We start from the raw sequence: 25,768 nt of genomic DNA, 5'->3' as shown, positions 1-25,768 counted from the left end.
GGTTGTATCGCATGCAATGCAACATTGCATATTCCTCTTGAATTCCAGGAATGATCTAAAGTTCAGGGGTTTTAGGTATAATACTTATACCCCAAAATGTCTTTGTTCTCTTTGTGCAAGGGGCTCTGAGCCCAGTTCAAACCAGTTCTGGGGGCACTCTGCAAGTGCACAACAACATCCATTGTCATTGTGAGCCTTGGCTCCAGACACACCACAGGGGGGCGGAACCAGCATTGTGTAAGGCAGGCACAGCCGTATTCAGGTACAGGTGCTACTCCTCCCACCACTCCAAATGCAGATCAGGCCTATTCAGCCTAGTGCCTGCTCATCCAGACTCCTGAAGCCACTGCACCTCCCCAGCCCCTGTCACTCCAAAGACAGACAGTCAATCCACAAACAGGCAGAGGCACACAGGATGGTTGAACAAGAAAATATCCACTTTGTAAAAGTGGTATTTTCAAACACACAATTTAAAAACCATCTTTACTAAAAGATGTGTTAATAAATCCTGAGTTCAGGGATATCAATCTCCATTTTTCTATCTTATCCCTATGGGAAGAGATGCTGGTAGAATTTTACATTGAGTCCTATGTGGCAAGATAGCCTTTCAATAGATAAAACAAAATTGGCATTAATTCACTATCTGGACATGTTACACACACGAGTATATGTCCTGCCTTTCACGTACACTGCAGCCTGCACAGGGGGGTACCTTGGGAATCCCATTGGGGTGTCCTATATGTAAGAATAGGGAAGGTTAGGGCCTGGCAAGTGGGTACACTTGCCAAGTCGACATGGCAGTTAACAAACTGCGCACAGACACCGCGGTGGCCGGCCTGAGACATCTTTTCTGGGCTACTCATGTGGGTGGCACAATCAGTGCTGCAGGTCCAGTAGTAGCATTTGATTTACCAGCCCTGGCACACTCAGTGCACTCGGGACCTACTGGTAAAACAAATATGCCAATAAGGGAGTGTAGGAGAGTAGGATCTGCCTCTTATGGTTACCCCCACTTTTTGCTGCTGTAACACTGTTTTTCGACTTTAGTCTGGCTGGGACCCTGCTATTCAGGACCCCAGACTAGCTGCTTCCTCTCTAAATTGATTCCATGTACTTGAGGTACACTCCAGATTGGATTCTGGGGTACCCTTGTGAGTCCCTAGTATATGGTATATTATGGACCCAGGGCATAGGTACCCCTGAGGCCTACCAGTGGCTTAAGCATGTATTATGCCACTCCTGGGAAGCCCTACAAAATGACACTACAGCTCTGCTACTGCAGCCTGCGTAAGGTGGTGCATGCACCCCTTACTGCGATATAGGTTCACTATATCTCACCTATCACTGCACATAGAAACCTATCAGTCACCCCTATGGCAGGCCTTATCAATCCTGAAGGCAGGGTGCTTGGTTATATGTGAGAGGGTGCCCAGGCATGAGCTGAGCCCCTCTGCAGCCTTCAGAATCTATCCTCTGGGGTTGTTGGTGGTGCAGCCTGACCATATACTCTTAAGTGCATTTTGACCAAACGGTAAATGCTAACTTTGGACTGGCTGCACGGAAACATGTTGTGTTTGGTGTCAAACACCTTGGAATCATATCCCCACACCAGTAACTCCAGTGGGAGTATGATCCCACCCTTCTAGAGGGAGAGACATGACAGCACCGGTATACCCGGTACCAACTTAAAAGAGCTCTGTCATCACAAAATGGATGCTGCAGCCACAGACATGGGTCTGGCCTCCTGCTGCTGACTGAAACTCCGGCAGGGGAGGCCTGGACAATAGGTTTCCTGTCACAGGGAGGTGTAACCACCTCCCAGACAGGCTAATGTATATTGGAGCTGGGTGGGAGCACTCTCAGAGTGCTTTGAAGTCCTGCACTGGGGGCACATTTGGTGTCCCTGTGCATAGTCCAGCTCAAACCGGTTCAGGGGCTACCAGCCCCTGCTCTGGCACGAAACTGGACAAAAGAAATGGATGTAGCCACCCCTCTTTCCAAACCCTCCCATAGGTGGGTCCCCTGAGTTAGTCCACCTCCTCTCTTAGGTATAAGTAAGGAACCCCTGGCAACAGGACTTTTAGATATCCCTGGACGAAACTCTGCAACTGAATCCTGGAACTTCGACGCTCTACTCAAGACTAGAGGACTGAAGAAATCTCCTTTGGGGTCAAGGAGTGACTCCCCTGATTGGCAGGCACCAACAAAGCAATTGCAGGTCTGCATCTCTGAAGCTCACGATGGACTCCGAAGTATCTGCAGCCCAGGAAGAGGATTTCCAGATGTCTCAGAGGCTGACCCGAGTCCCCTGCAAAGCTGAGACCCGCCGCCCTTGTGAGTAACGTGGAACTCCTGGTCGCCGTGCACATTTGCAAGTGCTTTGACTTCCCGACGTCTCTCGAAGTCGTGCTTTGGGTTACTTGTATCCCACGCCCCGTGCACCATCTGCACCGAAGATTGTGGGCCTTCACTCCACGAGTGTTCCGTGAGCCCGCTTCTTGCATTTCCGCTCGAGGCTCCTTCGCGATCCCTGGTCCGTCGACTGGTGGGTCCCTGTGACGGCAACTCTGACTTTCCTTGGGCTTCCCTAGTTGCTCTAGATGTGCCCTGACTCCCCACCGCGTGGTGAGTCCCTCAGACCTTGCTGGTCTGCACCGAAGCATTGTTCTCCTTTCTGCATGGGTTGCTGTTGCCAAGGCTTGTTGTGTCCAATCCGGGCACCGGCGCTGCAGCACTCGACATCCTTCATGGGACAGCTCGAATCCAGCTCCTGGTCATCCACGACGCCTCCTGGTCCTCGTGGTTGAAGAGTCAAGCTTCACCCTCTTCACCTGAAATCACCCGACATCGGTGGGCATTCGCCTATCGTGCCCCTGGTCACTGGCTAGTGACCCAGACTCTGTCCCCTCTGTTTTCAGGTTCTTCTCATCTTTGATCCAGGCTTGGATCCCTTTGGACACTTTGCATCTTCCCGGCAGCAGCACTTCTTCGCCAGCTCCCATTGAAAATGACGACGCGACCCGACACCATTTGACACCTATGCACCCGGCTTCCCTGGGTGAGGTAACATGAATACTCCAGTGCTCCCATGGGTGTTGACCCTAGAACTTCCTAAGTCCAAAAGGGTTTGGTCCTAGCTCATCTCTAAGTGTCCCTAATCTTTGAAAATCTAACCACGACTTTCCCCATTGAAGATAACGGGAGCTCGCGGCTGTTATCTCACCCTGCACACGGCCCCCGTGGGTCCCCTGTGCCACTACCTTGGGTGGTTACTTGGGGTCCTAGTGATTCTACAGGCCTTGTGGCTAGTTATGTCATCGTTCTTATACCACTATTTTAGTATATGGTTTGGCTCGCCCCTAGGGCCTAACGTGTATTTGTGCTATTTTACTGTAATATTTGAAGTGTAACTTATGTGTTTGGACCTCTAGCGTCATAAAGAAAATAGTAGGGTGTGTTTAGAAATAAATACATATATTTTATATATATACCTGGTGTGGTTGTCTTTCATTTAGCCATTCAAGAGATTATAGACTGGTAAAACAAGCTGCTTTACATTCCTTCAAGATTTAGCCTGAAGGCTGCTCTCCATACCTACCACTAGGATAGCTTTCAATAAAGGTTGTCTTTAACCTATCATCAATAAGGGGTTGTTTGGACTGGTGCAAGGTGCCCACTATAACTAGTGGACAGCATATATGAGGCCAACTTCTCACAGGGAGAACCAATCACAATACCAATTTACACAGAAAGCATATGCACTGTAGCACTGATCAGCAGTGGTAAAGTGCCCAGAGTCCTATAGCCAAACAAACACAGGTCAGGAAAAAATAGGAGGAAGAAGAAAAAAGTTTGGGGATCACCCTGCAAAAAGTGGCATTTCCAAAAATCGTATTACAAGTGCCATAGGATATAATGGACTTGTAATGCGGCGGGCGGGATATCCGTTTTGTTTGTGACGGAGTATCCCAGTTTGCCAAACTCTAAATCAGGCCCTTGGTGTTTGGGAATAAAATTTATAACGTTCCATTACTGCATTCACACTTTTTCTAAACCTCAAAGTAAGCTGTTTGACAGCATAATCAAATTTATCCAACCCAGCTGAGATATTAAATTCTAGTTTAGGATGATTTTTGGATTCCTTAAAACCTGCACCCTCCAAAAAATGTTTTAACAATGCTAGTGGCTGAGTTGTATCACATTCATCCCCTTCAAGAATTGCGACAAAAGCCAGAAATACTTCAAACCAACCTTCCAATGACATTGCAAATTCACCAGACTGTTGAAGAAACACTTAAGGTGGAGCAATTGAAGACATTATGGCAAACAACAATGAATAACAATTAATATCAAAAAAATATTAGTCAAATTGAAGTATCTCTAGACATGTAATAAATAGGAGCTGAGACCTCAATATGAAGGAAAATCCTACTCTATAGTGCAAAATAGGGTGTGAATCGAATCTACTCCTGTTGGTATGCCTGCCGCCGTAAGCAGGCAATCTATTGCAATTTTAGATAATTAATACTATTGGCATGCCTGTCACTATAAGCACGCAATATCCTTATAAATCACAAGTGTATTTAATCAAGCATATGTGGATGAACTTAAAAACAACTGCCTAATGCTCATTTTCTTCCTTTATGGGTTATTGCTCTTGTTTTACTCCTCCTGCCTGTGGTGTTGGGCCTCAGGCCCACATCACGGCAATGATGGACACGGACACCAGGATCTGTATAGCAGTAACTGGCCATGAGCACGTGCACCCGGGCCCTTTTATTGGCGGGGCCACGTCACTCGTGACACCCGTGATGGATGGGTGTGGTAGTGCAAGTGTGTCCAGCCCTCGAGGGAGTGGCTGGGATTACAGCTTCCTGCGGAATACTAGAACGTGTCCCGCAGGACACTACAGTCCTCCCCAACTTTATTGAAGAACAAACAAAATGTTAGTCCAAACTGTGGGGACAAAACAAACAGTTAACTGGACACCACAGGGTCCATCAGTCTTCTGAGTCAAGTGGCAGTAAGACGTCAGACATGGGCTGGTGACTGTGCTTGCGGCAGGACCATCTTGGCAGGCACCCATAGTTTAACCTGAGGGGTTCAGGACACGACCGCCAGCTTGGAGACGTCTGCTGCATACCGTCAGTTTACTGATGATGAGATATCTTGCGGTCTTGCATGGCTTCCACTTTGCTGACGTCGGTGATGGTCTGTGGTGACCTCTAACAGTTCCTTGTAGTGGGTAGCGTAATGAAAGTAGATGGAGTCCCAGGTGAGAATTCATGGAGGCGTTGTCTGATCATTTGTCTCTGTGGAACCTTTTGGCTGCAACCGATAACCTGTCGGTGGGGCAAAGTCTCTTTTCACTCTCCTGCCTGGGGAGGCCCATTGTTGGGGTTGCTGCGGGACTGCAGGAAGCTGCGCTGGGACCACTTGTGTGCCAACTGGAGGCAGCTGCAGGACTACCGAGGAGCCGTTACTTAGTCGAACGCACAACCCTCTAGGGTGGATGAGTCTTGCCCGAGACTTGCTCTCGCTGCCGCGGTTCAGGTGGAGGCCAGGTTCACAGGTAGCCTCTGGTTTCTTTTGTCAGCTGGTGTGGCAACGGTGCAGGACTCCAGTCCATCGGTACTCTGGGAGTGGTGTTGTTTGACGCATGTGCTGATGGCTGGCGTGATGGCGGTTGCCAGCCATGTGGTGACTCGGGATGACAGGTGGTGGTGACTTGCTGGGAGAGTTGGATGTCAGTTGGGACTTGGCAGCCATGTTCCTCCACCGTGCTGAGGTTGAGTTTCTGTGGCGGCTTTACACGTAGAGTGTGTGGATCCTCTCTTGCCTGGCTTGGGGCCACTGCCGACTCCATCTTGAGGCGGTGTGAGGAAAGACACTCGGTGCTGATCTTCACCCATGGCATCTGCAGACAGGAGCAGGGATGCAGCTTGACCTAGACTTCCAACGCTCGGGGATGGATGGTCGCCTAGGAAAGCATTAGGATGAGAAGCGGTTTGTGCTTACTGCGGCTTATGTTCGGTTCACCCATGAGGCTGTATCCAGGGACGTCGGTCCGCCTTGGTGGCTGTCTGGTGTGTAAGGGCGTGCTCTTGGCTTGCAGGGTGAGTCCTCGGTCTTCTCCCTTTGTTGGTCTGTTCAGCACACCTGTGTTCATCTGGTTTTTGGGGTGACAGGCCTGTCACTCTCTTCTTTCTTCGAGGGTGTTGCGCTTGGACCTCAAGGCGGCGCTGTCGTGGCGCCGGTTTCTGCCTTTGCTCCGGCGCGCTCCTTGCTCGCTGGGCGACGTGACATCCGTTTGTGTGATGCTGGTTGTTGGAGCGCATGTTACTGTGGCAGCCTGCCACGTGGAGTGTGCGACTCCTCTCTTGCCTGTCTTGGGTCACCGCCGACTCTGTCTTGAGGCAGTGTGAGGGAGGACACTCTGTGTTTTCTTCGGCCCACAGCGGGGCTTTGCTGTTGCAGTAGAGATATATCCGTTCTCTGTGCTGCGTTCAACAGTGCTTCTTTTTGGAGATGTCTCTATCTCCCGGGCGCTTGCCCGTACTGGCAGGTTCACTGGCGCGGCCTTCTGCACGCATCGGATCTGGTGCGCTCCATCTTCTTCTGGGGCGCTCCCTTCTAGCGATTGGTGTGTCTGCATTGTAGCTTGCGGTTGGGTCTGTACACCAGTAGGAGCGAGTGATACGATCTCCTCTCTGGCGGTGACGTTGGGCAGTCACTTGTGGTGCGCACTCTGCACCAGTCTTTCTTGTGCTTTTGGTGGGGATAGCTACCTCAAGACGTTGCCGTCTGGCTGGTCTCTCACCTTCGCTGGTGGTGGCTATCTTGGGTGGTACTGCTTGCATTTGGCTCTGGGTTTCTTGCGGCTCTCTGTGGAGTTTGTCAGTCTCTCCCTGTGTTTTACAGGGGTGGCAGGCAGGGCCCCTTCTTCTACTGCCAGGGTCCTGGGGCGTAGAAATGCTGAGACTACTCCTACATGTGTACCTTGTCGTGCTGAGCACTGAAGGCGCTTGCGTGTCTGGGTGGGCCGCTTGCCATGTGTGGCTGTTTGGGCCATTGCATCGCTGATTGAGTGTGTATGGCTTTCTTTTGGGGCTGACTTCTGAAAAGCACTTCCTTTTGCCCCTTTCCTGCGCTTGACTTGCCTGCCATGCTGACTGTTGCTAGTGGGGAGAGGGTGGCGCTGTAATCAGAGTGCTGGACAGGACAGCTTCTGTGCTTCCCGGAGGCGCTTCCTGCACAGGGTTGCCTCAGAGAGTCTGCTGGACATTGGAGGTCATGCAATCTGTCTCCTTGTGAGAGCCGTTTCTCTCTCAGTGGGCTGTGTTTGACTTCATGCCAGGCAGACAGGGGTTGTCCTGACTGGTTCCTTTCCCTTGCAGTTACTTGTGGTGGGGTAGTCTGAACATCGATAGCAATGTTGTGGCCCTTTCGCACCACACAGGTCTCTGTACCTTTTGTTGCTGCTTAGTTGGGACGGCTGCAGTACCACTGGTGGCCACCGGGCAGCAGGGCAGTGCTTCTGTATTTAATGTCCCGGCCTTCGTTCTTTGAGCTGCGACCGTGTGGTTCTTGCCTACAATGCGGGGAGGTTACCTTTGCTGCTGCAGGTGCTGTGGGGCGGCGGGTGAAGCGTTCTGATTGTGCTGCCGAGCTTTCCTGTCCACGGCCCACACGTGTCAATTCAGTGAAGAGTAGCAGGTATGCAAGGGTGATGGTGGTGTAAACATGTGCCTTTTTGGTGGCAAGTGCTCCTGTGTATTTGCAGACGGTATGTGTCTTTCCCCAGTTGTATTACCAACTACCTCGTCGAGTGCAGTTTGGGTGAGGTGCAGCTAGAGGGCGCTGCTGGTGCTCGTGACTTGCATTGCAGCAGTCTCTCCCTCTCGAAGGCAGGCCACCCGAGGCTGAAGCTGCAGGCTGGAGCTCGCTTTGCGGGTGGGGTATCTTCCGGAGGCCGCTCGGTGGCTATGCTTCTCCTCCTCAGCTGCTGGAGTCAGGAGCTGTACGGTGGCGGCATCTGGTGCTGGGCCTAGACGCTTGCTGGTAAATAGAACCTACGACCAGGCGCCTACCTCCTGACCATAGAGATCGCTCGAGGAATGTAGGGGGACACAGTAGGGGCAGTGTACATGGGCTGGGCACAGGCTTGCTGGCAGCGACGGAGGTGTCTTGAGCAGGGGTCGCGCAGCAATGTGTTTCTCCGCGTCCCGGCTCACACAAGCGCAGGTTTCGCACCGGGTGACAACCAGCTCCAATTCTTTTCTTCACTGGCTGGGTGTGCACCAGGCTGGCGGGTGGCGACCTTCTCGCTCTCGCACACACTGTGTGTAATGGGCACCGCTTCGCGCCCGTGCGGTCGCTGGTGCCTCGTAGACGGAGGAGGCACGGGGACACTCGCCACCTTCGCTTCGGTGTCAGCCGTTGTAAAAGGCTACGCTGGAGCGTGCTGTGGGGCAACTGCAGGCCGTGTGCATTATATCCGAAGGCCGGGCCTCATCATACCCTGCGCCAGTGCCGTTGTGCTGTCTGTGGCTGCGGGCAGTGTCTGGGGCGTGCACACCGGTGTCGTTGCGGCCCCTCCCTTTTTTGTGCTGCAGACGCAGGGAGCGCAGTCAGCGGAGCAGTGCTTTGCTCGGGGGTGGCCAGTCTGCTCTTGGGCGCTGCACAGTGTGGATCGCAAGGCTCTTTACTTGCGGCAGCGATTGCCTGAGGGTGGCGGCGGCCATACCGCTAGCATGGTGGGGAGACTCACGCTTTCCTTGGCGTTCAGGCGGCCGCTGCGGGGGGTGCTCGTCCCTTCCTCCATTTGCCGGGGCGATGTGAGTAGGAGACAGCCAGTCTCTGTGCCTCCCTCCTTCAAGGCAGTGCTGTGTCGCGCTGCTGAGCTCGACCCTCACCACCGTCACGGTGGCGGCTCATTACCACCTCACGGGGCGCAAGGAAACACCAAGCGCGGGCATGCGGGGTTAGCTACCCGCCTTGTCGCCAATGCGGTGTTGGGCCTCAGGCCCAAATCACGGCAATGATGGACACGGACACCAGGATCTGTATAGCAGTAACTGGCCACGAGCACGTGCACCCGGGCCCTTTTATTGGCGGGGCCACGTTACTCATGACACCTGTGATGGATGGGTGTGGAGGTGCAAGTGTGTCCAGCTCTCGAGGGAGTGGCTGGGATTACAGCTTCCTGCGGAACACTAGAATGTGTCCCGCAGGACACTGCACTGCCCAACCATCCAAAATGGCCACCACACATGCAGAATTTGGTGCTTTTTCAAGAACGTTGCCCATGTTTTCTTTTTTCTGCCCAATCATCCAAAATGGCCACCTTATTGTCTCAGTTTTTGAAGGGAAATAGAAGTAATACTTTCTGTACTAGAATTGGGAACAGGCATATTTTGAGTCAGTTTCAAATGACTCACAGCAGTATAAGAGCACAGTTAAGGTTCCCAGAAGTATATCCACTGATCCTCAAACCACGAAAAAGAGCAGGAAGAGCAGCCTGGTCATGATCAACACATGACGCCCAGAAGTGCAAAGATCTTCTTCCTCAGCTTGTCGCCAGTTTGAGAAGGAGAAACAATGCCTTTATTGACAGGAACCTCCTTATTTCACAGGTCAGTAACAGCAATTAAGAAGTAGCAAACATATGTTACTGCAGCTCAGTGACTACCTCTCCAACTGCACCCCAGAATCTCTCCACCCTCACATTCCAGGATGAGATCTTAAGATTCCACTCCAATCCCAACAAGAACGCATATATGTGAACGTCTAAAATGCCACAGTTATCATAAAGAAGATCTAATCGTTCCAATCCGCAAGTACTAAATTTGAGCCGGTGGTTGCCAGTGGGTGGCACAGATAATAATGTTTGCGGACCTGCACTTATTTTTTCTCATGAAACATTTACAGTGAGATAGAAAGAGAAAAAAAAACAGATAAAACAGAAAGACAGAGGACGTGAAAGACATAAAAAAAACATCATAAAGGGAGAGACAGGAACCTGCAAAAGTGAGTGTCTGGAAGTGGATTAGAGAGGTATGCAGCCCTCCCAAGTGCCATGCATCTCGCATTAGACTTACATATTTCTTGTAATATTCCAGCATTACCCCAATTCCTGAGAGTGTCACGCAAAATAACCGTGTCCTTTAGTACGATAAAAAGGTGTAGTTCCAGTTTCTCGCTTTGCTGAGATGGACGCATAAAAGCTGACCTCCGAGTACTGTTTTTCAAGGGCCACAAGATGGCACTAGTGTACATCATTATGACATGGAAATTTTCTATCACAGAAAGTCAAACGCACTTCAGAGATTTCAAGACCGAAACACAAAACCACACACTTGCCAAATTAATGTAAAATAGCACCCCCTTCTCAAACCATAGTTTCAAACTGATGTGGTGTAATGTTGCCCCTTTCTCTTAGATGGTACCCCCCACAGAAGGATGCAGACGTGGTGCTGGTGCTGGAAGGGGTATTTATTGCGAGATTACATTAGCTAGCAGGAGCGCCGGCACGGAGCTCTGATCCCCTTTGAATCGGCGCGCTAATGCGAGTCCAAGATGGCCGCCGCCGGAAGTCCAGTGACGTCGCACGTAGTGCGCCGAGAACTAGACCGCAACACCACATCTCCCCCCTTTAATAACCAACATGCCAAGTCCCCCTTCGCACGTGTACAGTCTTACTTGTGCTCCAGGCTGAACTCTTCGAATCTTCGTGGCAGCATTATTCTCCTCCCGCAGCGTGTTCTCCTACCTCCGGTGCTCGCGGTTGGAGTGGTGCCCCCCCCCACTCGGGGATGCTGCTCCACTCGTTCCATAGAGTTCAGGACCACCCAACTCTGTCTCTATTGCTGTCTCTCGGTCTCTAGGTCCTGGTGTCTCAACTCCCCCTTCTCTTGGACGCCAGGCCTCTGGAGGAGAGCTTTCCGCCTCTCCTTCCGGTCTTCTCCTTTCTCCCTTCGTCTCCGGTGTGGACCGGGTTTCGTCCTTGTTGTTCATTTCCGTTCCGTGCTCCGTTTCCTCTGCCCTGGTACATCGTGCCATGCGATCTTGGGCCCATATCTTCCCATCGCTCAGTAAGGCCGATGTGGAGTAGGGTTCCACTACTTGGAATGGTGGCGTGAATTTGCTGTCCCCTTTTCTCCCGGGTGAAGGGAGCTTCACCCTGACCCACTCTCCTTTTTCCAGTGCGACTTCCTTGGTGTTGTGTCTTGAATCATAGTAGTTTGTGTACACGGCTTGCGCCTTCTCCAAGTTCTTGCGCACCACCGCCGGTGACCAATGACTTTGCACGGTGAGCCTCTTCCATGCCACGTTGTCTCGGGTGAATGGTTCTCTCCCTCTCAGTATTCGGAATGGGCTGTAGCCTGTGGACGAGGGAGTTATCCGGTAAGCCCATAGCAGACGCTTAAGTTCCTTCTCCCAGCTTGCCCCTTGTCCGATTGCTGCTTGCACCGACCCCATTATTACTCTATTGAATCTCTCCACTGCTCCGTTCCCCGCGGGGTGGTAGACAGGGGTACGCCGGACCGTTATCCCGTTTCTGTCCATGAAGGCCTCCCATTTGGTCGAAGTGAACTGTGGGCCGTTGTCGCTTAGGATTCCCTTGGGGATCCCTTCCCTGATGAATATGTCCGTGAGGAATCCTAAGATGGTGTCTGTCTCCGCATTCTCATCCACATGGATTTCTGGCCACTTCGAGTATCTGTCCACGACCACGGTGAGGTACTTCTGGTTACCGTGGGCGTCCTGTATGGGGCCTAGGACGTCTATTGAGATTTCTTCCCACGGGTTTTCCGGACACTCAAAACATCCCAGTGGTGGACGCAGCATCCTTTGGGTCTTGTCTGCATTGCTGCACTGTTCGCACGCCCTGACGTGTCGTTCCACCGCGAGGTCCAACCCTGGCCACCAGTAGTCCTCCTTCACTCTTCCCTTCGTTTTCTCGATTCCCAAATGCCCCTCGTGGGCCAAGGCCACCACTCTAGGTCTCAACTCCACCGGAGGCACTACCTTGTTACCCCGGAAGAGGAAACATGGGTCGTCTCCCAACGACAGTTCTTCTCTGATTTCCCAGTACTGTTTGAGTTCTTCTCCGAGTAGCCTCTTCTCCGGCCACCCTTGCGTCACATACGTTTTGACTGCCTTCACTTTCTCGTCCGCCTCATACTCTTCTTCCCACTCTTGCCTGCTGATGGCTTTCTCGTGATCACCCATGAACGCCACTGCGTACTCTGCCCACTTTTCTGTGTCCTGTGTCTCTGCAGATTCCTTCGCTGCTGCCCTGCTTAGGTAGTCTGCTACTCTGTTCCTAGTACCGAGTATGTACTCCACGTCGTACACGTAGTCGAGGAGTCGTAGCGTCATTTTGGCGATCCTCGGTGTTGCGTGCTTATGGCCGTTGGACGTGAGGACTTTTACCAAGGGTTTGTGATCTGTACGCAAAAGGAATCTTCCTCCCCACAGGAACTGTCGGAACCTCTCCACTGCCCACACCACGGCCAGCATCTCTTTTTCTATCACACTGAATTTGCGTTCATTGTCTGCCAACATGCGGGATGCGAAGCTGATCGTGGCCGCCGCTCCTTGTGTGGACTGTTGAGTTAGTACTGCGCCTAAACCTTGATCGCTCGCGTCTGTGGTTAGGATCGTGGGAGCCATTGGGTCGAATCCTTGGATGGGTACCGCCCCGCATATTTCTTCCTTCATCCTCTCAAATTCCTGCTGTTGTTCTTCCTTCCATGCAAACGCCGTCTTGTCCTTCAGGATCAACCTCAGGTGGTGTGTCTTTGACGCGAAGTGGGATACGAACTTGCTGTAGAATTCAGCCATCCCTAAGAACGTCCGTACTTCCTCCTTGTTCGACGGTGTGGGTGCGTTCCTGATAGCCGCTACGTTTGACGCTTTGGGTTTAATGCCCTCCTGGCTGATTTCATGCCCCAGGTACGTGACACTCTCCATTCCGAACCTGCACTTGTCCCACTGGGCTGTGAGGCCATTATGCTTGAGTACTGCCAGTACGTCCGCTAGCTTCCTGTCATGTTCTTCCCTGGAGGCTCCCGTCACCAAGATGTCATCTTGGAAGTACTGGATTCCTTCCATCTTGTTGAACAGGCGGTACATCAATTTTTTGGAACACTGCTGCAGCAGAGGCCAGCCCGAACGGCATCCGTAAGAATTTGTAGCACCCAAACGGTGTTATGAACGATGTGAGATGGTTGCACGATTTGTGGAGTGCAATCTGGTGGTATGCGGACGGTAAATCTACCGTGGAGAACCACTTGGCGCCCTTGGTCTTGGCCAGCATCTCGTTGATGCGGGGAAGAGGGAACTTGTCCACTACAATGTTTTTGTTGAGCTCCCTGAGGTCCACACACAATCTCACCTTCCCGTTTGGCTTCTGTGCCACCACTAAGGGGGCCAACCATTCCGCATTGTCGATGGCTTCAATAATCCCGTTGTCCTCCAACCTCCGTAGTTCCTCTTGTACTGCCTCTCTGGTGCGGAACGGAATGTTCCGTGCTTTGTGTGACACCGGTCGGGCTCCTTCCTTCAGGTTTATTCGGTGCGTGAATTTGGTTAACTTCCCTATATCTTCTCTGAAGACTTCTGGGAACTCCTCCTTTCACTGTCTTGCCCCCGCTCCTGGGTCTTCCTCCATCATGAGCACTTGGACTCGACCTCCCGGGTTCAATTTTATCCCAAGCTTTCCTTGGTCCCTCCATCCCAATACTGATGGCCCTTTTTCTGCCACGTATAGTTTCCCTTTGCACGTTCTGCCCTTGAACTCGAAGGTTAGGGGACAATACCCGATCATCGGTATAGGTTCCCCGGTGAATGTCACAGGATGGATGTCTGTGGGACGCAGTTGGTGTGTTGTAACCGGATCGAAGTCCTCCTCCCATATCTTCCTTCTTATGATCGTGTAGGGGGAACCCGAGTCTGCGACCATTGTGACTCTCACTCCCCCGATGTTCATGCCGCATCTGGGTTTCTTGTTGACCGCCCCGTCAATCCCCAGTATCTGATCCTCTATCATCAGGATCTCTTCTTCGTCCTCCTGGCTTTCCACTTCTTCCTCCTTGCCCGTCTCCTGTGCCACATACTTCACTTGCTGCCTCGGCGCTTTCCTACGGCATACCCTTTCGTAATGGCCCATCAGGCCGCAGTACGTGCATTTGGCGCGGAACGCTGGGCACCCTTTGTCGTTGGCGGCGTGTCTATTGCTGCCACATCTGTAGCACGTGTTGGTGTTCCCCTGTCCCTGTACTTGCTGTTTCGCGCCCTTGTTTGCGGACTTCCTGTATGGTCGCGTGTTGTGTTGTTCTGCCGCCGCTTGGCCCTCGCGGCTCTTCCGTTCCTCTACCCTGCACACCGCTTGTTCCGGGAGACGTTCCTTCTTCGCCACCTCTGCACACCTCTTGGACAATTCGGCTTTCTTTACCATGGCCACCACTGTCTTAAGGGGTTCGTCGCCATTGGCCCACAGCTTGTCTTGGATAGACGTGTTCGCTGCATGCATTACTATTTGGTCCCTGATCAACTCTTCCTGGAAGGTCCCAAATTTGCACGTTAGAGACAGCTTCTGTAACGCCGCCACATACTGGTCGATCGTTTCCCCTTTATGCTGCGCTCTGTGGTAGAAATTGTACCTGTCGACGGCTACACACACAGTCGGGTGGTAATGTGCATCCATATCGTCGATCGCGTGCTGAAACACGTCGTCGTCTCCTGCGGTCCGCACTACTTTCACCAGATCGTCGTACACTCTCTGACCTGCCGGCCCCAGGTGGTGTAAGAGTATCCTCTTCCTGCGCGTGCTCGAGAACTCTCCGCCGCCTTCTTCCTCTAAAGCGAACAGATAGTTCAAGAAATACCGCTTCCAGTCCTCCCACGGCATCTCCGGAACCCCCGCCTTCGTTAGGAAGGGTACTGGGTTCGGCGATCCGGTCGATGTGGTACTCATCTTGCTCCCAGCCTCCGTCCACCGCGTCCGTGGGCTCGAACCTCTCGACGCACTGGCGCCGCTGGAGCTCCCCTCGCTTGGGTCGTCGTCTTGGTCGGGTTTTCCGCTTCCCGCGCGTCTTCCTGTGACCCCCGCCACGATGCGTGGAGTTGCTTGGCCGTGTGCCTCTCCCTGGCGCTGTCTCTTACCGCCGGGCTGCTGCCGCTCTGAACCAGGCTCTGTCGGGGTCCTCCCGTCCTGATGCGTGTCCTCCACCGCTCTCCGTGACACTGCCGCGCTCCTGCCAGCATGGGGTGGTGACCGTGGGTGTAGACAGCGTGCTCACCCCGTGGCACTCTCCCTGGAGGCAGCGCTGGGCCGTTTCACCTCCTCGTCGCCATTGTAATGTTGCCCCTTTCTCTTAGATGGTACCCCCCACAGAAGGATGCAGACGTGGTGCTGGTGCTGGAAGGGGTATTTATTGCGAGATTACATTAGCTAGCAGGAGCGCCGGCACGGAGCTCCGATCCCCTTTGAATCGGCGCGCTAATGCGAGTCCAAGATGGCCGCCGCCGGAAGTCCAGTGACGTCGCACGTAGTGCGCCGAGAACTAGACCGCAACACCACATGTGGCTATCCAGCCCAAAACGAAGCTTCTAAATACATGCCAAAAACTGGGCCAGTCTAAACAGCAGTAAAAGAGGGGCCTACTGTACAGGGATAAGATCCTCCTTGGAGACCCTCTCAAATCCTGTAGCCTGGGGTCCCACTGGCAGAGAGCCTGGACAGACTGTCAATTGATCATGATCTGATAATGCCATTAATTTGATTGATTGCCAGACAGGAAGGCACAGGCTATCTAAGGCAGGCAATCTCTGTTTAATTTATTGTTTCTCTGCCTCCTGCCCAGTAAAAGGTGTTCGACCTAGACTGTGGGCTGTGTCATACTGCTGCTTATGTGTGGGGGACATTATACTGTGCGCGAAAAAGTGTCACTCATAGGGGCAGATTTATGTTTCCTGACGCATCCCTGCAAATCAGCAAGGATGCGCCAGGAATGATGCGTCACGCAAGTTTACCCTTGCGCCACACATGATGCGCCGCATTTACAATGCGGCGCATCATGGCGCAGGAATAAACAGATGCGTGACGCATCCGATGGCGTAAGGTTGGCGCAGTGCTTCAGTTGCGTCGCAAGCGCGACGCAACTCAAGCACTGTTCCAACCTACCCTATCCCTAACATGGTGCGTCAAGCCTTACGCCTGCTTCAAGCAGGCGCAGGGTTTTGGCGCATCAGCGTTGGGAAAGTGACTCAGTTAAATCTTATAGATTTGACTGAGTCACTTTTCAGGGGCGTTCCTGCGACGGACCGCCCCCCCCTCTGTCGACACGCCCACGTGAAACCTGACGCAGGTTTTACGTGGCGCAGGGCTTTACATCGTGACGCATCTCCATAGATGCGTCACGATGTAAATATGGCGCAACGTGGCGCAGGGTTTACACCGCCGCTGCATCACAAAAGTGACGCAACGGCGGCGTAAAAGTGGCGCATCTCCAATATAGATCTGCCCCATAGTTGTTGAATGTTACTCATATTTACTCTTAAATTATGGAAATATCACACGTAAGAAATCTGAAACCCTGGCAGCTATGGGTATGAGGTGGATATAAGACTACATAGCCTTGGTATTGGGTGTGCCTACATCTAATTTCACTGGCCACCAACTTCCAAGCAGAGCGTTGGGTACTGGCACTTACTCTTTTACAAATAAAGCACTGAAATCCTCCTTTCGTAGACTCGATATCGTCACGTAGGTTGCGTACTCGACAACATGAGACTGACGGCGTCGAGGAGACAATAGGCCTTATACACGCTACATGATACCATTTCGTATTGGGATTACTGAACTCGTAGAAACTTTATTTAAGGACGCCGCAGCAACAGACACCCTCTGTGGGTTGGAAATATCACCATAGAAATAAAATTTACATTAAGGAGACTTAGCCTTGAAAAAGTTGCGGGACTAATTCCCATGTATGCGACGAAACACATGTCGGCTGTGTCAGTGTGTGAAGATCTACTGAATAAAGGAGAAGAGAAGACAGAGAGAATCTGGAATCTTTGTTCAATTGTGCTTATTTCATTGCACTGTCTATTATTTGTCGAAGATTTCTTTGACGTGTGCTGGGAAGTGTAAATGTACTCTGGTATCTTAGGCTAGTAAATTGGGGAGGTGGGTGGTTCTCCTCACCTTGCAGCACCGCCACTCAAATAGGTACTATTGTATAAATTGCCACGTGGTTTTCTCCTGAGAGGCGCCAAGCAACCTAGAAAAAATACCACTTTTCCTTTTGTCTCGATTTCGTCACGTTTGCTAGGATTTTGATTGTTCAGTTCAGGTGTGGCTGGAGTTTTAGAGGTATGAAGTTTTTGCTTCACTAGAGCCACCTATTTAAAGGTATGTTTTAGATAAAAGGTTTCTTTCGTCAACCACCCAGTGAATTGTTCAATATCTGTTTCGAGTGATTAGGGAAAAAACAGTTGCAGCTGCTGGCAATAAAAAGTGGCAGGGCAGCCGTGGAGGGGGGGGGGGGGACTAATATATATATTTTTTATTCCCTGATGCTGCTGGCTGTCTCGGTACTCCTCTGCTTCCTGCTCCCAGCAGTCCCTGGGACACCATCAGAGACTCCCCATGCAATCCCTGCGGTGCTCTCATACGGCGGGCTGGTTTAACGTTCGCTCAGGCACAGGGAGTCTTTACCATTTCTCCACCCGGCTATGGAATACAGCTGGGTTGGAGAAACATAACTGCACGTGTCTTTTTAGTCGGCCTAAGATGGGCAGCCAAACTGACATGCGCACTTATAAATGCACTCCACTCCTCGTCCCATCCATGGTCCAGCTCAACCCCTCCCTGCACACGCTTGGCTCAGCAAGCAGCTGAAAAATAAAAGTAGAATAAAATATTTTATTTTTCAGCAGCAGGCTTAGATCCAGTGGGGCAACGCTCCTCTGCCATTGCGGAGGAACCGCCGACGGACAAAAGTAAGAACAAAACCTTATTTATTTAAGCTTCTCCTTTTAATGGTGACAATTGTAGGGGTGGTGCCAAGGAGTGATGGAAATTACCAGAAGTTTTATCTACTGCCAAATGAGACCTGCCTGCAAATCTTCACCCCCTGGCATGTGTAGTACTTCTTCATCTTACTTCTTTCATATTATTTGAGAATGACTACCTACACCCTAGTGTTGTAGATGCATCAATGCTACATGTTAGGGCTGTTTGAGATCTTTGGTGCAGACACAAAATAAAGCCTGGCAATTTGTCAAGTCTGCAACTTTATTCAGGCCTATTTCAACCATGATAGCCTGTTATTTATATATAACTGTTTGGCAAGTTACTAATGAAAAAGGCTTCTATTTTTGGGAAGAATTCTGATATTCAATCTGTAATTTTCACTTAAAGGCTCATTTTCTTTCTTGCAGACCTTTTTTCTGATCTCGACATTCGTACAGGCCAGGACATAACAACCTATGGGGTTTCCATGACAACTTTGGAAGATGTTTTCTTAAAATTGGAGGGAGACCAAGCTATTGAACAAACAGGTAAAAGTGGTGCAAGCAATGCGATTTCAGGAATGAGGTGACCTATGGTATGATGCGTAGAATGTAAAATAAGATGATACTGCTACACATAGCAGGATAAATTGTTGCTGATTGACCCATCCTAATTAAGACGGGTGACAATCATTGTGATGAGGCGGACCTGTGGCGGATGGACACCTAGATGTGGATGGGCAATTGGCATTTGTATGCTAGAAGAATAAGTATCCAGACATTTGACTCATTTTTTCTTTTAAATAGTGAGTACATGATCTGTTTACGTCAATACCATGTTTGCAGATCCAAAGTGTTGCAATTTGGGCTTTGGCTGTTGTGAGTTCTTGAATTTGCCTACATGTATTTGGACATCTCTATACCTGTAATCACATAACTGCGTGTCGATTAGACACGTCAGTAAAATACATTAAAAATGCATTCATTTTAAAAATATTACATTGACCAGGAATGAGACTGACTGATGATAACAAAAGAAAATTTGAATCTGGTGCCCCTTGGCAAGTGTCCTCTGCTATTCTAAGATTAACTGTGTCTAGTCGCTGTGGAGTTTGTGTTACTGTTCACACAGAAGATGTGAGTATCTGGTTATTTTGGCTACCTTTCCGTTGGAAAATCCATTATCAGGCTATGTCAGGAAGAGGCTGCACTGTCTAAGCAGGAGAACAAACATTGACAAACAGGTTTTGAAGGTGAACCCCTGTTTGTCTTTGGTACCTTGATCTGAAGAGTGAGATTAGTCTGTGAGTGCGGGTGGCCTCTGAGCAAATCAAACTAAAGTTTCCATGATTTTCGGCAGAGTGGCTTCGCTCCAATTCTGTCGAGATTGTTTGTGGTGAAACATATCCAGTGACCCTTTCGCTGCAGCTGCACATCTCCTCTCTCAAGCAAGCTCTCCTAAGGCTGGGCCTGGCCCAGTTACTCCCAAGATCAAGGATAGTTTCCACTACAAGCTTCCATCCACTCGTGGGAAAGAGTCATCTTTTCAAAGGCAGTCGGGGCTATTCCCACAATGCGAGGCCTGGATTGCTCGGTGCATATTTGCCTTCCCATTGCTGAGTGGGTTTCCTTTTGATCTTCTTCATCTTACTTCCTCTGTCACAAGTAAAGTTAGGGATGAAACAGAGAAATTGGGTGTGACCGGCAGGAGACGAGCCAGCTGTATTCATTGCCTCTGGCCAAACACTACTATTTAGATTCAGACAAGCTATATTTATTCAATTAAGATAGTAATACACCATATATGAGATCGAAAGCCAGTCTTTCCATTCAATGTATCCTGATCGATCACCAATACGCTGCAAATTTGCAGTTTGTGACATTTTACTTATCAAAGTTGACTAATTAGTTTTGTGTCAGCCACGTTCAACTTTCCAAAGCGGGCGGGGCAGCCTTAGCTTTTTAGATTTGTAGATGCAAGCATGGAAAACATCCGCACGACAGTATGTTATGCAACTGCACAAACCCTTTCTGCATAATTAAAGCTGACCAAAGAACCAGTTAAAGTAAGTCTAGGACACACGCCTTCTTCTAATCCCAAAAGAGCACATGCAGTTTGGGTCTGTTCAGAGGTCAAGTACCAGAGTTAAAGAAAATGAGAAAACAGTGTGAAAGACGAATTTATTTACAGGGTCAGGTTTGGGTGAGCACTCATTCCCCACAGATCCTCATCACAACATCAGAGGGCTTCTGGGAGTCTCAGCTGAGATCTCCTGCTGGAGACCATAGTCAAGTGGCACACTGTTTGTTTTGTAGGTAACATCCCTTACAGTTTTGAGCGAAGAGCACCACCTCGTTTCTCTTCAACCCTCACTGAGAGCATTTCAGACTTGCGTTTTTTAGTGGAAACTATGTGTGGGTTCTGATGTTAATAGCACCACAACTGGATCATTGTGTAATGTTTAATTATCGGTGCTTCCCTCTCCCCTCCCTTTATTGGGCACGTCTGAATCCTTGCTTTATTTCATGCTCAGTTGTTGAAGTATCAATGTTTGCCACAGGGTCACAAGACACACGCAGCCCCAAATTTGCCGTGCACTAAAGCTCTCAATTGCACCTTCTCTCCTGATCAGTAATCCTTCAGTAATTTACACTATAGTAGGGTTTGGCTATATTCCCATTACTAAAAGCACAGAGGTGTTGACTGCAGCTGATGTTGGCCTATATTAGCTCTGCAGAGCTGTGCTTGCTCCACACCCTAGTAAGCTGCTGAATAAATATCATCTGACTGCTCTTTCGAGTGAGCCTTCACCTCGTCTTTGCCACATCCCAAGCCGGCTCAGTTGTAGTCTTACGGTGGCGCAGAGAGATTTAAGGAACAAGGTACAGTCAGTGCATGTTAATGTCAACACGGGTTACCTCTAATCGCTTCAGCCAGGCTTCCTTTGCTGTACATCTGGACAAACTGGCCTCCTGTTGCTGGATTGTTGTTTTATGCCTGATTCCTCTACCATATCTCCCGGTCTCACCTGCCACAACTGAGAGCATTCAGAGTTTGTGGGGATTTCTGTCAGTGCCAAATGTAATAGCTGCATTGCTACTGTGTATACTTTTTAGTTGGGGCATCTCCGTCAATTGAGCCTTGGTCACTAACTTGAGGGCTTCCTTTATTTTCAACCAGGCCATGGGACCCATTAAAACAAACTTTGACTGATCCAGTTTCACCCAGATCATTATAAACCTTCCTCTGGAACATCTAACTCAGCAATCCAGGAAAAGTGAAGAGGAACTCACTATGTACCTTCTTATTTGGCCCCGTTTAAGCAGGTCCTTTGGGAAAAGACCCTGTCCCATCCTAAAAAACACAAATGTAGTATTGATTCGCGTTACCAACTTAGATTTCTTTGCCACTGACCATTCACTTCCCATAGTTTATCACCATATTGCCCCAGAACCTTTTCCTCCAAACCTCATGCTCTTCATTCACTGTGGTAAACATTATTCCACGAATATCTCTAACCAGTGCGCCATACTCTGAAACTAGATTACCCCTCAGCTGGGCATACGATGCTACTGAGAGGGCTTTAAAAGTGTTGTTTATATCAATTGTGCTAGGCTTTTGGGAAGCTATGTCTTTCCTTGGCAACTCTTACATCACTCCAGGTAGATTGTACATTCTCTTGGTTAAATACGTTTTCCAGGTTTACCAACAGCTGAGCTTTCAGTTTGTTACTATGTTACGCCTGGGTAGACCTCACAGCCTCTGTGTTGAATCCCATGTACTAAGTTTTGGGTCCATCAGCTTTCCCTGTTCAACCCTATGCCTTCCTAAAAGGACTTTATAGCATCTGAGTTAAGTCTATTCTGGAGAGGCATCAGAGCCTCTTGTTTAAATTATTAATGGAAGGGAGTTGTTGCATCTTTTGTTCATTGCATCTATACTACTATTTAATTATCCCCCTGACCTTGTACTTTCTTTTGTGACAGAATTAGAGCCCTGCATGTTGACGTATTGTGCCTCTGCCACTGCTGGAAGGTTTTCATATCCTTAGGGTTAAATCTATTGTTTCAAAGGGAAACTGTATGTGACAGGCATGTGTGGTTTTAAATACACATGTTGTACATGCTAGTGTTGGGCTCAAATGTATGCAAGTTGTTTTTCTTCAAAGAAATCTTCTCGACTCATGAGGTAATGTGACTCCTCTTGCTTGCAATGTGCATAGTCATAAGCTGTATTGTTAGATTGTGTTTTTTTCTGCCATCGGGTCCGGATGGGTGCTGACATGCTCTGGGTTGACACCATTGCAGTGTTCTTTTTGGTCCTTACCGTACCTCTCCCTCAGTCAGAATTAAACTAGATTGATGGAAGGGAAAGAGGCCCCAGCGGGGGCTGAAGACAACAAAAGAATAATTTTTTTCTGATATCAGGTTGTCGCCCACAGTTTTGCCTGGGAATTTTCCAGTCTACTTTGGCCCCCTCCTGGGCATCGCCTGTTGAGACCTCTTTCCCTTCCATTGGTGCACCCTCACCATGCCTTGCCTGTGATGAAACAGGTGCCTTTTCTATACTTCCCTTGGTGTTGTGCAAAACACCCTGGGCTGACCTCCATCAGGTCTGTAATCCTTGCCTCTCACCCAAGCTTAATGAGGCCGTCTATGACGTGTGACAGACCATCTGGTCAGACTTTCAGACCACTGGGCCCTTCTACTCAAGTGGTTGTGCAGAGGTATTGAAAATACTCCAGACCTCTTCAACGACCAGGATCTCAATCATCTTCCTTCAGCTGCTGATAAAGAGACTTTCGCCCCAAAAGATAGTTCTGGCTCGAACCTCAAGATGGGAGACCTTCTGTCAGCTCAAAAGTTAATGTGTACAACTCCCCCTCCCTATCGACACAGCTCCGATCTTGTGCCCCACGAAGGGCATTCAGCTGCTCTGGACCCATAGAGGCCTTCATCCATGTTGGAAAGGCGTTCGCCGGAGGGGGGTTCGGTACACGTCTTGCCCACCCCTTTGACCCACCTCTCCCAAGTAGGCCGAACCAGGCGCGCACACCCTGAACTTACACTACGAACAGAGGGACACCACACATATTCTTTGTAGGACGATAGTTTCTTTTATCGAAGAGTTCAAGGGATCTTTATGATCCAAGGAGTAAGTAGTACATCAGCGGCACACGATACTACAAATCGGTGGTAGGGGAATGGGGGTAGCGGGACAGTCTTTGAAGGTAGTGTCTCTGCAAAGTACCCTGCGGATAGCTCACAATCCTCGAGCTGGAGGGTGTTGTTTCTCTGGGCGATCTTTTGCCAATTCGTCCTCGAGGGGAGCGCCGCGAGTCACTCAGCAGGCACAGGTAGTCGGAGTTCGGGAGCCGCGATCTCGTCAGCAGGGCTCAGATGGTTCAATGGCTGGGGGCCGCGAGTCACTCAGCAGGCCCAGGTGGTTCGGAGTTCGGGAGCCGCGATCTCGTCAGCAGGGCTCAGATGGTTCAATGGCTGGGGGCCGCGAGTCACTCAGCAGGCCTAGGTGGTTCGGTGTTCGGGAGCCGTGACAGCGTCAGCAGGCTTCGATGGTTCCAGGCCTTCTCTGCCATTCGTCCCTCAGGCACCCCCTAATATACTCCCCCTGCCCTTTGAAGTCCGGAGTCCTCGCAGAGAGGGGTCTTTGGTGACTGAGGGGGTTCGGCGGGATTTCCTGCCGCTCGTTTCTTTGGTCTTTTCAGGTGGGTCTGGGAGGGTCCCCAGACGCTCGGCAGGCGAGGCGCCTGCTCCCCAGGGGCCTGGTGGCCGATCGAGCCCTCCCGGGGGAAGGCGATCCAAGGTGCGACTGGGCTGGCGCCTCTTGGTCTGGCTCGGGGGTTCCCGCTCCCTCGGTCGGACATGCGTGGTAGGGTGTCGAGTCTGTCGGGGACTCTGGCCGGCCCTCGGGTCTGTGTGGCTGGGGCGGCCGGAGTTGGAGATGCCGTGTCTTGGGGGTGGTTGCAGGTTGGCTGGATGATCGGGAGGGCATACGCCGTGAGGCCGGTCTCACACGCGTCCCCCCCAGCTGAAAGGCGTGGAGAACTACCCCTCCACTGGGGGGTTCTCCTCGCCGAAGCGGAAGAACCGGGACAGGCCGTCGGCGTTGGCATGATCCGTCCCGGGGCGATGCTCGACAGTGAAGTCCATCCCTTGGAGGGAGATTGACCATCGTAATAGCTTGGGGTTCTCTCCCCTCATCTGCATCAGCCACCGTAAGGGCCGGTGGTCCGTCTGCACTCGGAAGTGGGTGCCGAACAAATAGGGCCGTAGTTTCTAAAGGGCCCAGACTACGGCGAAGGTCTCTCGTTCTATGGTACTCCAACGCTGCTCTCGAGGCAGCAGCCTTCGGCTGATGAAGGCTATGGGCTGATCTATGCCCTTGTCGTTGAACTGCGAGAGGACGGCTCCGATGCCGTGTTCGGATGCGTCGGTCTGGACCACAAACTCTTGGGAGTAGTCGGGGGCCTTGAGTACTGGGGCGGTGCATATGGCGGTTTTCAAGGCGTCGAACGCCTGCTGGCACGGGGGGTCCACTGCACCTTCTTCGGGAGCTTTTTGGAGGTCAACTCTGTGAGAGGCCCTGCGAGGCTACCATAGTTTTTAATGAACCGCCGGTAGTATCCTGTAAGGCCCAGGAAGGCCCGGACTTCCGTCTGAGTGGTGGGGGGCTCCCAGGACTTGATGGCGTCGATCTTTGGTTGGAGGGGGGCGACCTGCCCGCTGCCCACCTGATGCCCCAGGTAGACCACGGAGCCTTGCCCGAGCTGGCATTTGCTGGCCTTCACTGTTAGGCCGGCTTGGCGCAGGGCCAGCAGTACTTGTCGGAGGTGCTGGAGATGCTCGTGCCATTGAGAGCTGAATACGGCTATGTCGTCAAGGTACGCTGCGCTGAACTCCACGAGTCCGGCCAGGACCTTGTTTACCAACCGCTGGAAAGTGGCCGGGGCATTTTTCATCCCGAACGGCATGACCCTGAAGCGGTAGTGTCCATCGGGTGTGGAGAAGGCGGAGCGTTCTTTTGCTCCCTCCGTGAGCGCAATCTGCCAGTAACCGCAGGTCAGGTCGAAGGTGCTGAGGAAACGTGCGGCCCCAAGGCGGTCGATGAGCTCGTCGGCGCGGGGAATAGGGTGAGCGTCCGCCCGGGTGACCGCATTGAGCCCCCGGTAGTCCACACAGAATCTTAGTTCGGGGGCGACCCCAGGGACGGCCGCTTTCGGGACCAGGACTACCGGGCTGGCCCAGGGGCTATCGGAGGGTTCGATCACTCCAAGGGTTAACATCTTCTGTACTTCGGTCTTGATACAGGTGCGGACCCGGTCAGGCACCCGGTAGGCTCGGTGTCTCACAGGTGGGCTGTCGCCGGTGTCTACGTCGTGGACACACCAGTCGGTGACCCTTGGGATGAGGGAGAAGAGGTCTGCGAATTGTCTGAGCAGCTGGCGACAGTCGTCGGACTGTTGGGGAGTGAGGGTGGTTGACAGCTTCACTCCCTCCACGGAACCATCCAGTTCTTTCGCGCACAGGGGGTCGGGCAGGGGTTCAGTGTCTTCTTCCGCCCCATCATTGGTGGCCAGTAGCAAACTCAACTCCGTTCTCACAAAGTGGGGCTTGAGACGGTTCACGTGGAGAACCCGGAGGGGGTTCCGCGGGGACTGTACATCGATCAGGTACGTGACCTGACTCTTCCGCTCGATCACCTTGAAGGGGCCAGTCCATTTGT

At 51.2% G+C, this 25,768-nt stretch overlaps 1 protein-coding gene across 3 annotated transcripts in view; it reads left to right on the top strand.

The window, feature by feature from the left end:
• Positions 1-25,768, top strand: part of LOC146810314 (ATP-binding cassette sub-family A member 10-like) — a 1,546,030-nt gene that overhangs the window by 885,909 nt on the left and 634,353 nt on the right. For all 3 annotated transcript variants that reach the window (XM_085617307.1, XM_085617308.1, XM_085617306.1), the window contains one exon: positions 18,454-18,573. In XM_085617307.1, the coding sequence (XP_085473433.1) occupies positions 18,454-18,573 (120 nt within the window). The remainder of the gene's footprint in view (positions 1-18,453; positions 18,574-25,768) is intronic.

The sequence above is a fragment of the Triturus cristatus genome, chromosome 7 (assembly GCF_964204655.1).
Source record: "Triturus cristatus chromosome 7, aTriCri1.1, whole genome shotgun sequence".
Taxonomy (NCBI): Eukaryota; Metazoa; Chordata; class Amphibia; order Caudata; family Salamandridae; genus Triturus; species Triturus cristatus.
This window is presented reverse-complemented; position numbering and strand designations above follow the sequence as displayed.